Source organism: Scardinius erythrophthalmus (assembly GCF_964197995.2).
Source record: "Scardinius erythrophthalmus genome assembly, chromosome: 19".
NCBI lineage: Eukaryota > Metazoa > Chordata > Actinopteri > Cypriniformes > Leuciscidae > Scardinius > Scardinius erythrophthalmus.
The window spans coordinates 25,665,133-25,681,089 of record NC_138239.1 but is presented as its reverse complement, the minus strand read 5'-3'; the positions used below and the strand labels follow the sequence as shown (position 1 = coordinate 25,681,089).

General features: G+C 39.5%; 1 protein-coding gene across 2 annotated transcripts in view; it reads right to left on the bottom strand.

Moving 5' to 3' along the window:
- Positions 1 to 15,957, bottom strand: part of smyd3 (SET and MYND domain containing 3) — a 195,882-nt gene that overhangs the window by 31,378 nt on the left and 148,547 nt on the right. For both annotated transcript variants that reach the window (XM_081347483.1, XM_081347484.1), the window contains exons 7-8: positions 10,349 to 10,451; positions 2,864 to 2,974 (exon numbers count right to left, since the gene is read on the bottom strand). In XM_081347483.1, coding sequence (XP_081203609.1) covers positions 2,864 to 2,974; positions 10,349 to 10,451 — 214 coding nt within the window. The remainder of the gene's footprint in view (positions 1 to 2,863; positions 2,975 to 10,348; positions 10,452 to 15,957) is intronic.

Here is a 15,957-nt window from a genome sequence, read left to right as displayed (position 1 = left end):
CTAAATATCTTTTTTTGTGTTCTGCAGAATATGGAAGCTTGTTTCCGCCACAGAATAAAACAACAACAAAAGAAGTAGCTTTTTATCTCATAATTTAGATTTCTCTTTTTTTCAGAGCAAGTACTGTACGCAGTCAAATATTAGTGTTGCTGTCACTTGATGGTGGATCTGGTGAAGAAGCTGTCAGCGATCTGAATGTACTGGGAAATGAGCTCTGACGGAGGACAGTGACGATGGTATAAAAGCTTCAGAAGGTTACAAATATGCTTTTTTTTTTTCTTCTGTAATCGTCTAATATCAGCAGAGTTTTATATTATCACAATAGGTAGAGATACATCTGTATTAGATATCTGGGTTGCTAAAGACCCGAATATGTAATAATGATTAGCGAAACATTCATGCATTTAAGGGTTAAGAACATACAGGTTGTTCAGCTGACGAAACGTCTTTCCGAAAAAAAAAACTTTCAGCAGACAAAAACTCTATAAAACAGCTTTTAAGATTTGTGAGAAATTGTGACCTTTAGGACCTTTATACAGTGCGTGCCATTGTTAAGACTATAAGTCTGACTTTTTTTATCAGCATTGTGATATATAAACTCGCAATTGTGATAAAAAAAAAGTCAGAATTGAGATAAGAAGTCGTAGTGACCTTTTTTTATTCTGTGGCGTAAGCTTCAATAGCAGAAGAAAAGGAAATCACCCATGTTTGGAACAAATAATGACAGACTTTAAATTTTTGGGTGAACCATTCTTTTAAAGGTGAAGTGTGTAATTTCTGCAGAAAATAACCTGAATAAAATAGTCAGGGCCCTATTTTAACGATCTGAAACGCAAGTGTCAAAGCGCAAAGCGCAAGTAACTTTGTGGGCGGGTCTTGGCGCTGTTGCTATTATACCGGCGGATAAATGACTCTTGCGCCCGGCGCAAATCTAAAATGGGTTGGTCTGAAGCAGCTTCATTATTCATAGGTGTGGTTTGGGCGTAACGTGAAATAAACCAATCAGAGCGTCATCTCACATTCCCTTTAAGAGCAGACGCGCTTTTTCTAAAGCGGATTCCCATTATAACGGCGGATTTGCCAGGCGCGCGCCAGGAGCGGTTCACAGCCGAGGAGAGCAACGCTCTCGTCAGGGACGTTGGGGATGGAGAAACACACCCAAATTAACTTCGGTTAAAAAGGCGTATGATAATTTGGGTAAATGTGTAAGCTAGATGTATGCTTTTATAATAAATTGTCTATCTATCTATCTATCTATCTATCTATCTATCTATCTATCTATCTATCTATCTATCTATCTATCTGTCTGTCTGTCTGTCTGTCTGTCTGTCTGTCTGTCTGTCTGTCTGTCTGTCTGTCTGTCTGTCTGTCTGTCTGTCTGTCTGTCTGTCTGTCTGTCTGTCTGTCTGTCTGTCTGTCTGTCTGTCTGTCTGTCTGTTCTGTCTATCTATCTATCTATCTATCTATCTATCTATCTATCTATCTATCTATCTATCTATCTATCTATCTATCTATCTATCTATCTATCTATCTATCTATCTATCTATCTATCTATCTATCTATCTATCTATCTATCTATCTATCTATCTATCTATCTATCTATCTATCTATCTATCTATCTATCTATCATAATAATGTATGATTTGCAAAAATGAAAACTGCTGCTTCTGTGTAGATGAGAGAATCAAAGTGTATGCGCGTTGTGCACACGCTACATTGATTATGGCCAAGCATGCGCCCTTAAAATAGCATATGAATAACATGCGCAACGCGCCACTGACTTTAAACTATTTTTTCCTGGTTAGTTGCGCAATTGTTTTATAAACCTGCAAAATAGCCTGAAGGAACGTTTGCGCCGGAACACGCCTCCTTTTTTGCGCTGAACCGCCCAGGGAGCGCAAGTTCATTCCCTAGTTTAGCGACGTGCTTCTGTGGAGGGAAAAGCGCGCTTTGCGCGGGTGCAAAATAGGAATGAAACATGCGTCAGTGTACAAAGTCAATTGCGCTGGGTGCAAGATAGGGCCCTCAATCTTTAGGGAAAAAAATTCTTAAGAAAGCAGAATATCAAAAAGAATAACAACAACAATAAATTTGCTTACAATGTTTTAAAAATGCATATTTAAATCAACTTTGACAGCCCTTTTTTCCCTCAAAAATACCTGCAAACCCCCAGCACCTTCTTTGGGATGCGTTAACTCTAATCTTGCATATTATTTTGGATGGATAGTATGTGAACACAGGCTATTTTAGGAACAAATTGGTAAAGAAATAGAACTGTATTTTTCCACCGAATGGACGTGGAAAAATACAGTGCTTACAATTTTCTGGGAATTAACATATAAAATGGCTTACTTATAGGTGTTAAGTAAGAAAAAAAGTACTTTAACATCCCAAAAATTACACAGTTCACCTTTAAATTCCCATCTCTCCTCGCTCCATCTTTAGCATTCATTCGTCCGCTCTCATGCATGCCATCCAAAGCTTTATTCTTGACATGCTCCTGTCATCGCAGTGATGATCACGGATGACAGGGCCTGCTGAGGACAGGTTCCCCGGGGCAGTGCGGAGAGACCGGCGATGGTCTAGGACCGGGTCTGACAGACTTGACACATCATCAGATGCTTTCGAGTGCTGAGTGGGACAGACACAAAGCAAAAGAGCGAGGAAAAGAGAACATGGAGGAGAACATGGAGGAGAACAGGGATGATAGATAGTGATCCCGCCAGGACACAATGAGGCGGGGAGAAGCCTTTTCCAGGAGTGATGGGGTGAAAGTGAAAGAAATAGAAAAATGAGGATAAAGGGTGGATAAGAAAGATCAGGGAAGGGAAGATAGATCTGAGGGGACGTTCACACGGCTCACCTTGTCCTCAGTGGTACAGCGAGCGCACTGACACAAGAAGTGGTATTGCTCCTGTAATCGGGAACGTCTCTCTTTGCTGGGTGCGAGGACATCGGTGTAGCTTATGGTCAGCTAAAAAGAGGGAGAGATTGAGATGGTTATTCATGCATTCATGAAATCAGTCAAAAATGTTCATTCAAGATGAATGGAATCGAATTAGAAATACATTTTATGTCATATTTGCACATAACATACAAAAGTTTGTGGTCGATCATTTTTCTTGTTGAAAAAATTGTCTTATGCTGCCCAATTTCGTTATTAATTGGATAAATAATACAGTAAAAACAGTAATATTATGACAATTTTAAATAACTTTTCTATTTTAAAATATTTTAAACTGCAATTTATTTCTGTGATGCAATGCTGAAATTTTTAGCATCATTACTTCAGTCTTCAATGTCACATGATCCTACCGAAATCATTCTAATATATAAAAAAAGTAAGATTTTAAACAGAATTTTTAACTGTCAATTTGATACATTTAATGCATTTTTGCTAAATAAAAGTATTATTTTCCATCCAAAAAATAAATAAATTACTGAGCCCAAACTTTAGAATGCCAGTATATTACGGAGCCCCTAAACTAAAGGGACCTTTGCAAAAGTAAATCCGCAGTATATTGTATACATGCACTGCATCAAATGAATTATTTATATATTTAATTGGGTAAAAAAAAAGGTATAGAATAAAAAAATATGCAGAAAAAAACTGTGAGTTTCCTATGAAGGGTGTTTCAAACAAAAAAGGGCACTTACAAGGAGCCTTAGAAAGTAGTTGCCTATGTAGACAGCAGACACAGATGCTGCTCACTAGGGAACATAGCCAATGTTTTATGGCAGTTTAGTCTTAAATAATGAGAAGTCTGCCCGCTGAGCTAACATGAAAAACACATATGGTATCCTAACTTTCCAATTCTGAGGGATGTAAATGAAAAGAAAACCTGTCTTTGCTTTGCTTTAATGTGCATTGTTTGTGTTTATGTGTTCAGCCATTAAGTGAAATCTTCCAGGTTGTTGAGAGCGGACATAAAGAAAATCAGATTGGAAAAGCTTGAATTGATGCTAAATTACGAGGAATTAAATGTTTTAAGAGTTCTCCTCATCTAATGTGATAGCTGTCTCGAGAGAATCTGAACAATGATAGTGTTTTCTGATGACTTCCAGAGGTTTGAGAAAGAACTCTTCACATAACAGCTCTTTACCTCTTTCTATAAGTACATTACGGGTATGTTTGGAGTTGCATACTATCTGTTATTTTTGTCTACAGCATGAAATTATTCTGAATACTGCATACTCTGCCTACAGAGTCACATATCCATATATCACTTTCTATTTATTCTGCATTGCATCAATTTTAATATTATTGTTATTAAAGGGATAGTTCACCCAAAAATGAAAATTCTGTCATCATTTACTCTCCCTCAAGTTGTTCCAAACCTGTATGACTTTCTTTCTTCTGCTGAACACAAAAGAAGATATTCTGAAGAAAGTTGGTAACCAAACGACTGATGGACCCCATTGACTTCCATAGTAGGAAAAAAAAAAATACTATGGATGTCAATGGGGACCAGCAACTGTTTAATTACCAACCTTCTTTAAAATATCTTCTTTTGTGTTTAGCAGAAGAAAGGAAATCATACAGGTTTGGAACAACTTGAGGGAGAGTAAATTATGACAGAATTTAAATTTTTGGGTGAACTATCCCTTTAAGTGGAGTCATACACTGTAAAAAAAATATTGTTAATTATTAAAATAACTGGTTGCCTTACAATTTTGAGTTCATTGAAATTAAAAAAATTGAGTCAATACAATGAAGGAGATTGGTTTAATCAACAGAAACTCAAAATATTATGTTATCTGAACATAAGTTGATTTGACAAAAAAAAAAAGTGATGACAAATCATGATAATGTGTTTTTTTACAGTGTATCACTTACTTAAAATGTGCAGTATAAAACCACAGAAAGCTGCATAGAATACTGTATCCCACAATGCAATGTGCTTGAACATCCACTTACCCAGACAGAAAAAAAAATAAAAAATCTGACCAAATTGTGTTATGTTATGTCTTGTGTTCTGTTACATTGCATTTATGTAAATCTATATTAGCAATATATTTTGGCCATTTTGTTGCATATTTTAAAATATATATAAAAATGTATCATCGCATCGATCTAACGTGACAAATGAATCAGAAGCAACGTCAACCATGATTTTCACTCTTTACATCACCATCTTGACTCATTTGATTGGAATTTCAAAAAGACCTTATTCCCTAAAATTGGATGACATATGTAATAACCACATCATTATTTCCAAGATAATAGCTGAACACAACTTACTAAATTAAATATGCAATGTTATGTAGTAGGGTCATGTGACAATAACGTAGCATGCTGCATATTGTTTCACCTGTTATCTAAAATAAAAGAAGAGAAAAGAAAAGAATAGAAAAGAAAAGAAAAAGTATGCATGACAGCATATACTGAACAGTATGCATAAAGCTTTTCCATTTCCAACCTCTCTTGGGGAGGTCAAATATAGAGAGTGGGAGATAATTGAAAACAGTTATTCCAATGAATGAGTTATTGAGTGAAGCGGAGAGAGAGAAAACGAGACCGATAGAAAGAGTAGAGTACATAAAACTAGAAAAGATGGGTAAATAGCGAAGGCAACAGAAACAGGAAGAGGAGAAAACGAAAAACCGATCCAAAATGAGTACGACCCTTATGGGCAAACAGTGGCGTGTGTACAGTGTGCAGATGTGTGTGGGTGTATGAATTATAATCGTGCCGTGCGAATGAGTGTGTGTTTGTGTGTGTGTAAACAGTGTCTGTGGGACGATGAGCACTCGTGTATTCTGCCATCGTATATCGTACACCTATACTGTGAATTCTCATTACTTCCTGTGTACAGAGAGCTTGCTGGTAATTTCATTCCAGTTCGCTTTTGCTCTCTCGACATTTCCTCCCACTGTCAGAGGGAAATTAAGCATGACTGCCTGATTTACTTGGGGATATCTAAACTTTCGGAGCAGAAATAAACAGAACGGACGAATAATAAGAGTTTGCCGAGCGTGTCGAACGGGGCCAATGCTAAAATACCACATCCCGCCACAGATCAGCCAAATGGATTCAGGTGTTAATGTATATGATTATCTTGGCTTTCTACTAGTTATTCTGGCTGGTTGTGTGATGGATGTGTGCGGTCAGGTAAATAGGTTTAAATGAGTTCTGATTAGTCGGGAGTGATTGTTAAAGAGTTCTGCAGGACGCTCTGGATGAGGGTGTCTTCTAAATGCAGTAAATGTATATGTAGGATGTTGCTTGTAGATTTATTCTTGGGATGACTGAATTAGGGTGAAGTTAATCTGGCATGGGCTCCGTTAAGTGCCTGCAACTGAGAAAATGTGGTGTGATGTGTATAATTTTTTGGAAGTTAAAATACTTTCTCCTGTCCCGGTTTAAAATGAATAGACAACTGCTATTTGTGGGCTGAAAAGTAAAACACTGTGGTTCCATGACACTATGAAAATATTACTTTGTTTATCTGAGAGGTTCTGGCTCAATGGAGTGAGTATGGGGCGGGAAACTGAATGAAAACATTTTTATTAACTGAAGTAAAAAAAAAAAAATTTAACATTACTGGAAAAATACATTTTAAAGTCCCCCTGTAGTCAATAATTGTATCCCTTAAAACTCACCTTTGATCAAATTACATATTTAAAATGTTTTTTCCTTGAAAAAAATCTTCATGCCTTAAAATTACTTACTTTGTGATGTCAGAAACACCAGCGATTTCAAACTCTGTTTTTGAGACTGTCTTTGGTTAACTGCAGTTCTCTTATGAGAGGTTCTCTCGTATTGCGCAAGTTGCTTACGCTACGGGTAAAGTAATCTTTTCTCGAGATATGAAGCCAAAAAATTATCCTTAATTTTGTATTTATTGTCAACGCAGTGCAGCAGCAAGCAGACCTAGAGCAAGCTATTTAGTGTGTTCATTGGCTGCCCTGCGGCAACTGCAGCAGCCTACCACTGAGCCTTGCGTGACGTCGCACCCTCACGCATCACAGCCCGCCAGAATGGGGGTGGCTTAGCGTATAAAGGGAAGGGCTCGGGGGCTGCTTACCTGATATTCATCTCTTCAGCGAAGCTCTACGCATTGCTGGACTCTGAGAGAAGCCGCCGCCGTCGAAGCAAGCGAATAGCAAGCCAAGGACAGCGTCTGAGGAAGCCGGTTATCTTCGCCGCCTTCAGCCATCCGCGCCTGCTGCGCTATCCGGCGACAGTTTCCTATTGTGCTTTTTCTCTGTGTGTGTTCGCCGCTGCTACACACTTCTCTAAAAGAGCACGAGGCGTTTGTTCCAAAATGCCTTGCATTTCCTGTGGCTCTTGCAGAGCCCCGCTCAGCGACAGAGACCTGGGACGAGACCACGCAGCCCTCGCTCTGTCTTCGGGAGGCTGCGTCCACTGCGAAGAACTGACAATGTCGACCCTGCGGGCTCGACTTGCCTTGTTCGACGCCGAATCTGTCACTCTGCCTGTCTCTGGCGGGCCGGGCAAGAAGCGCCACTCACAGAGGCCACCGGAGCCCGATGCGCCCCTCAAGTGCTTGTCGGAACCCATCCCTTGAACCTCGCTCTCCCCTTCCCCGCCTCCCTTCCCCGACACGCAGATGCCGGCTCCCGCCCTCACTGCCGTCACCTCAGGGGAGGATGCGGACGGAGATGCCATCGGCGACAGGCCCTCCTGGCCTCGGACAGTGAAGAGTGGTCCGGATCGCACCGCTCCGCCTCCTCTTCGACCCAGGAGTCTGGCCGGGCCCGCTCCAGCGTGGACGCGGAACTTCTTCGCCTCCTCACCAAGGCTGTCGACCAACTAGGCCTCGAGTGGTCACCGCCGAAGGCGCCCGCGCCCAACAGGCTCGACGGGTGCTTCTTACCTAGCCACCGCCAAGCGCCTGCCTCTAGGTCACCACCCTTCTTGCCAGAGCTCCACGCTGAGCTCTCGGAGCTCAGCGTCTCGGAGCGTCTGAGCCGGACAGGCTGCTTCCGCCCTGCATTCGATGGCAGTTCTGCAAATCCTCCAGGCCGATCTCCTCCGCGAAATGGATGAGAAAGGCCCGGACCAGACTGTCGTCACGGATTTAAGTCACGGAGAGACACCTTTGGCTGATGGTCGCCGACATGGGTGAATCTGAGCGAGCCGTGTTCCTCAACACCCCGCTCTCCCCCACCGGTCTCTTCGGCCCAGCGGTAAGCGGGATTGTTGATCGCTTTTCAGAGGTGCAGAAAGCTACGCAGGCCATGAATCTCTTCCTGCCCCGTCGCTCGAGCTCAGCTGCAGGCCGCTCTCAAGCTCAGCCTCCTGCACAAAGCTCTACACAGCGCTCATCTCAGCCTCCGTCTTCGCAGCGACGACAGGGCGGCCCCGGGGACCCCAGCCTAAGATCGCGTTGAAACCTGAGCCCGCGAAGTCCTCCTAGTAGCCGCAAGGAGGAGAAGATGGTTGAGTCCCGCCGCGGCCGGACCGCCATCAAAACGCCCCGCTCTGTCAGTCCCCTTAAAAAAGGCTACTGCAGAAGTGTATGCCGCAGCCAACGAGTCAGTTGCACAACTCGCTCGCCTGCACACAAACGCCGTTTTGTGACTTACACGCGTTGTCCGTTAACGCCGCGTATCTCGAGTTCAGACCCAATGACTCTAAAGTCATTCTCAAACCGAGACATGGTTATGTCCCCAAGGTGATCGGCACTCCTTTCAGAGCACAGGTCATTTCTTTCTCGGCTTTACCGGCATCCGGCAGCGAGGTCGACGGTAACCTCCTCTGCCCTGTCAGAGCGCTGAGAATTTACATCACGCGCTCCGCCGCCTTCAGGTGCTCGGAGCAGCTCTTTGTTTTTCGTTTGGTGGGCGCACCAAGCGTCTCGCCGCCTCGAAACACAGGCTGTCCAGGTGGATAGTGGACGCTATTGCGGCAGCTTATGCGTCTAAGGACCTGCAGTGCCCTTTGGGCATCAGGGCTCATTCCACCAGAGGCATTGCCTCGTCGTGGGCTTGGTCCAGCGGGATTTCTATTCATGACATTTGTATGGCGGCAGGCTGGGCCTCCCCCTCTACATTTGTTAGGTTTTATAACCTGGAAGTTCCCGCCTTGCAGGCTACACTTTTGTTAGTCTAAGTCGTGTGTATGTTCTGCCCAGATTGTTCGTGTGCAGGCTATTTTCACTTGATTTAGCTCTCCTGGTTGAGCTGCACTATAAGGGTCGATACATTTTCAGTACGGACCGGCTGCGCCGCTCTGTATCCCCTGCTGTGTGCTTATGTACATGTGCTGGCCCACTCTGTTGGCCGTCTCATTCCCACTTATCTGTGTCCCCCGGGCTTTCCCCTGGGACTTATGTAGTGGATGCTGGGCGCGCACGGCGTTGACAAGGGGTTCCCGTAGCGTAAGCAACTTACGCAACCAGGTAAGCAGCCCCCGAGCCCTTCCTTTTATACGCTAAGCCACACCCATTCTGGCGGGCTGTGACGCGTGAGGGTGCGACGTCACGGAAGGCTCAGTGGTAGGCTGCTGCAGTTGCCGCAGGGCAGCCAATGAACACGCTAGATAGCTTGCTCTAGGTCTGCTTGCTGCTGCACTGCGTTGACAATAAATACAAAATTAAGGATAATTTTTTGGCTTTATATCTCGAGAAAAGATGACTTTACCCGTAGCGCAAGCAACTTACGCAATACTCGTTCCCTCTTCTAGAGAGAACCGAGGTTACATTAGGTAACCAAGTACGTTTTATATACTCAGCAATGGTGTTGACTTTGTACATGGTTTGTCTTAAATCATATTAAAAACACCACACAGACATATAAACAACATTAAAAGCTTGATTTCATTACAGAGGGACTTAATAAAATAAAAACAATTAAAAATAAAATAAAAATGACAATTAACAAGTAACTACTAAACAATGAAAATACTAAAATGAGCAAATAATAATAATATTTTAATAATTATTAAAATAAGCTAATGATATTAGAGAACGTACAAACATTTAACTAAATTGAAAGGACAAATGAAAAATAGAAATAGAAATAATAATAATAATAATATAAAAAAAAACTACCCAAATAACAATAACTTTGAGTGGAACTATCTTTGCAATTCCATTTAGTGTTGCAGAAATAACTAAATAATTAATTAAAATAACTAAATAAATAAAAAACTTTTTTCCCCAAAAAATATTGGCAATGTTTTCTTGGGCCCTGTGACAGCTGAGACCCATCCATATCATTTTCTCTTGGGCCCCATAAATTTAAATGTCATTTCGAAAAAGACAAGGCGAGTGGGAAATAAGGTGTATGAGAGTGAGAAAGAGTGAAAAAGAAAAGCAAAAAAAAGGACAAGGAGAGCGGGAAATAAGGTGTATGTGAGTGTGTATGGATGTACTGGTACCTCCTCACAGGGTCTGATGACCTTAACAGCTCGCAGCGTGAGTCTCTTGCCCTCGAAGATCATGACACAGTTCGGTTGGCAGTCGTGGTTCAGCAGAGACATGCTGGTTCAGACAAACACAAAACCAGGTCAAACCAGGAACGCTTGAACCATGTGTAAGCACAACTCACTATTTCCCAGGCCTTCGACTAGTAACAGACTAGCATTGAAGGTTCGAAATACTACTAGAAAGCAGTAATACAATTATATTATATTTTTAAATAATCACATGACCTATTTAAATGTATATAAATATTTTATATATAATTGTATATTTATATATGATTTAACTAACTTTTGTTTTTGTATTGTTTGTCTGTTGTATGCATAAATCTATGCTGATTTGACAAATAAGACCCAAAGGGGGTGAATTTAGTTCATTCAGCCTGTCAAAACACACAGGAAAACTTGTACAAACTCATCAAAAATCCTGTTTTTTCTCTCTAAATGACAGATTTTTTTTTTTTTTTTTGTATTGTTTGTCCTCATTTAACACTTAAATCAAACTGCAAATCCCTCATAGTCTCCATTCTCACTTTCTCTTGAATCTAAATAAATAATGCACAAGGGCAGTAACTGCTAAATAATGGAACATAAATCAGTCATCACTAATTAATTAACTAAAGAAACAAGTTGCTTGCAGTCAGTAGACACAGAAAACAAGAAAGCTGACATGTTTGCCAGCGGGACATTTGTCTTCTTGAATGCGATATGATGTAACTGCTGTCTTTCCGGCGGTTAGAAAACCGAAAGTGACAAGGCGAGAATGACAGCAAAGAAATGACACTGATGTGACACTGATGATCGTCTCAAGACCCTCGCTGGCTGCGTGAGAGGTGAGATCATCACTGCCGATGACCTTAGTGACCTTTTTGGATGCTGACATTGAATTTTCAAAAATGCATCCAACCAATAATATTAACAAATATTAGTAAATATAATCATATATGTGTCACTTGCACTAACACTATCTTCTATTCTATATCTTTTATCTTTATAAAAAACAAAAACAAAAAAAACACGTACTGTGTTAGATTAAACTGGGAAGGATCTCATTTATTGTTCTCATTTGTAAGTCGCATTGGATAAAAGCATCTGCTAAATGAATAAATGTAAATGTAAATGTGTCACACCTGATGGCTGGTGGATTCAGAATGATCAGGATTAAGTGGTATCCAATAAACAGACAACGATTATTTCCAGGTAGTAACATCAAACAGAAGCTCACTGAGGGTATGAATGCACAGTCAAACAAAGGAGCAAACCAGATAATTAACAAGGCGATTAACATGACATAGGTGAATGGAATGAACTAATAAAACACATGGGGAAAATTAGGTCAAAAGGAAAATGAGCAAACAAATAGTGAACAATGAATACAAGACAGAACATAACTGACAATATGAAGGTATATATACAGTGCTGGTCAGAATTATTTGCCCCCTTGGTAAATATGATCAAAGTTGGCTGTAAAAAATACATCTGCATTGTTTATCCTTTTGATATTTTATTTAAAAAACAAATGCAAGCATCTAACCTTTCATTGAAGTAAAAGAATTGAAAGTGGGGGGGAAATCACATTATGAAAAAAAAAAATTCTCCAAACCACGTTGGGAACAATTGTTTGCCCCCTTTTATTAAATACTTTTTGCAACGTCCTTTTTCCAGGATAACAGCTCTGAGTGTTCTCCTATAATGCCTGATGAGTTTGGAGAACACCTGACAGGAGATCAGAGACCATTCCTCCATACAGAATCTCTCCAGATCCTTCAGATTCCCAGATCCATGTTGGCGCTTCTTCTCTTCAGTTCAGCCCACTCATTTTCTATAGGGTTCAGGTCAGGGACTGGGATGGCTATTGCAGATGCTTGGTTTTGTGCTCAGTGACCCTTTTTTGTGTTGATTTTGATGTTTGTTTTTGGATCACTGTCCTGTTGGAAGATCCAAACATGGGCCATTATAAGATTTCTAGCACAGGCTGTCAGGTTTTGATTTTTTATCTGTTGGTATTTAATCGAATCCATGATGCCATGTATATGAACAAGATGTCCAGGACCTCTGGCAGAGAATTAGGCCCACAGCATTAACGATACAGCAGAGTATTTCATTTTACACAAGGGGTACTTTTTTATCCCTGTATGAACCAAACCCATATTAAGTGTTTGCTACCAAAAAGCTCTTTTTTTTGTTTCGTCTGTCCATAGAACGTTTGAACTGGAACTTCAAACGGGACGGGTTCTATGGTTAGATGAAAAAAAAAAAGAAAAAAAAAAAAGAAGCTTTTTTTGGCTAATTTTCTGCCAGAGGTCCTGGACATCTTGTTCATATACATGGCATCATGGATTTGATCAAATACCAACAGATAAAAAATCAAAACCTGACGGCCTGTGCTAGAAATCTTATAACGGCCCATGTTTGGATCTTCCAACAGGACAGTGATCCAAAGACAAACATCAAAATCAACACAAAAATGGGTCACTGAGCACAAAATGAAGCTTCTGCCATGACCGTCTCAGTCCCTGACCTGAACCCTATAGAAAATGAGTGGGCTGAACTGAAGAGAAGAAGCGCCAACATGGATCTGGGAATCTGAAGGATCTGGAGAGATTCTGTATGGAGGAATGGTCTCTGATCTCCTGTCAGGTGTTCTCCAAACTCATCAGGCATTATAGGAGAACACTCAGAGCTCTTATCTTGAGAAAAGGACGTTTCAAGTATTTAATAAAAGAGGGCAAACAGTTGTTCCCAACGTGTTTTGGAGAAAAACATTTATTTCATAATGTATTTTTTTTTTCCCACTTTCAATTCTTTTACTTCAATGAAAGGTTAGATTTTTGCACTTTTTTAAAATCAAAAGGATTAACAATGCAGATTTATTTTTTACAGCCATCTTTGATCATATTTACCAAATTCTGACCAGCACTGTGTGTGTGTGTGTGTGTGTGTCTATATATATATATATATTATATATATATATATAGACACACACACACACACACACACACATGAAAGGTTAGATTTTTGCACTTTTTTAAAATCAAAAGGATTAACAATGCAGATTTATTTTTTACAGCCATCTTTGATCATATTTACCAAATTCTGACCAGCACTGTGTGTGTGTGTGTGTGTGTGTCTATATATATATATATATTATATATATATATATAGACACACACACACACACACACACACACAGTGCTGGTCAGAATTTGGTAAATATGATCAAAGATGGCTGTAAAAAATAAATCTGCATTGTTAATCCTTTTGATTTTAAAAAAGTGCAAAAATCTAACCTTTCATTGAAGTAAAAGAATTTTATATATATATATATATATATATATATATATATTATATATATATATATATATATATATATATATATATATATATACTGTATTCTGTATATGGTAACACTTTAGTTTAAGGACCAATTCTCACTCTTTCCTCTGTGGAATATAAAAGTAGATATTTTATAGACATTTTCCGAAGATGTAGAATGATTTATAGTTCCAAGCTCCAAAAAGGGGAGTTAAAGTCTTATTAGTCATAATTTAGAGAGCCAAAGCTCTGATTGAAAACCTCAAATTATAACATAAAGGTTCAAAACGACATGAGAGTCAGTAAATGTCATGTGGCTAAAATATTAATTTAACGACTAATTAAAGTGACCGGCTAATCCAAAATGCAAGATACGTATTCAGTGTGTATGTGTAAACCATGTTTGAAGTCTTTGTGTCGGCTAGTACTCCCTTGTGGTGAGATTTTAGGAGATAGCGAGATGAATGCATGTATTTACATTCAAACAAGCATAACAGAACAAACACAGCAATTATAAAAATCAAGCACGAAAGCACGATTATCCTTTATATGTAGACAAGAATGCCGTCCTGCTCTTCCTGGCTGCATCGGAAGTCATTCAAAAAACAAATTACTTGTGTTTGTCATGGTCTGGGGAAGATTCAACATCGCCTAAGAACAGCAGTATAAAGCAGGCTTAGAGTCGGCCCACCCAGCCGACGGTAAACAGACGAGCCTCGCTCTCACGGGACAACCTTTCTGCGTCATTATCATTTCTCTGAGACGTCGACAACTTTGTCTGAAGCCTTGATTCTGCCTTGGCCTCACATCCGATCTGAACACTTCATAGCTTATATCTAAACAGCAATTTCGGCATCTGCCTTTCTGGTTGTGTTTGTTCACTGTAATCCCAAAGGCTCATATTCATAGACGCGAAATGTTTCCCATGGATGTTGAATATGGAAGCCGTGCCAGTTTAATGGCCCACACAGGGAGCCTGGTTCTAGATATATCTGAAGACATTTTATCTTTAAAACACATTTTGCTCTTCTTCTCGCTAGATTGCTTTTCTGGAAAGAACATAATAATGCAATCTTCCATGATAATCCAACATAAATTATTGGATTATCATTATTAGCCAATGAAATGGCCTTGGCAATAGGCCACACCCTCTGAGCTCTGATGATTAAGCTTCACACGCCAGTGCTTTTCATTTACAGGATAGTGTTAATTCACTGCCAACTAAATTAAATTAAATCAAAAGTAGAATCAAATGAGGGCTTATTTGCATTTGCATTAAGATTTTCACATCCTAAAATGTATTAAAAAAAATAAGAAAGAAGTTCATTTAAATTCAAGAAAGAGTGTTAAAAAATGGCAGGTAAAATTAAAATAAAGCAAATTAAAAAAAATATATATATGTGTGATTCATTTTCTTTCATTAAATAATGGGCTTTTTTATTTTTATACAGAACCACAATAAATTATAATTTCACTTATAACGTTAGTCAAAAAAGATTTATCACCCATTTTTTTTCTGTAATTTTCTTTATTTTTTTTTTATGGGTGCTTTGGTGTGCATAACTTTATGAATTATATGGACTCCTTATGTCATTTAGTTATTTGGTGTCCTTTTGGAGTCTCCAAGTGTCCTTTTTGGAAAGACTGATGACAAAATGAAGAATGATGACAAAATGAACGGGTTAAACAATATAAATGGTGTATGCTTAATTTCACGATAAGTGTGCAATTAATCGCACAAAAACGGCACAGTTAATCGTCCTTAAAAAAATAATCTATTGACAGCCCTATAGTATAAATATATAGAGTGGTCATATGTTAATGTGCTTATGTTTGTGATTTCTAATTGTGATTTCAACTGTTGCAGCTTAGTTCCCATAAATGCTCTGGGTGGAGGCTTGTGTTGCATTTGCTTGCAAAGCAGATTGAACTATTTTATTTTAAAAGAGCAAAGAAAATCTTATTTCCAGGATATGCCTTCTTTAAGCCATATCAATAAAATGTGACCAGATTTGAGCTTATCAATGCTGTCAGAAAATAGCTGTTAGCTAAGCTGTTGTCTGCACACACACAAGACATTAAGCTCAAAGCAGACCATTTAACCTGAGTGAAACTCTCTTTTATGATCCTCCTTTAATCTGTGCTTTTGATTATTCACCCATAAACAGCCCCTAAGAGCCCGACGCTCCTCACTTACATACACAAGGGCCTAAACTCAATCTTTACATGTGGTTTCTAAGTAATGACGAAAG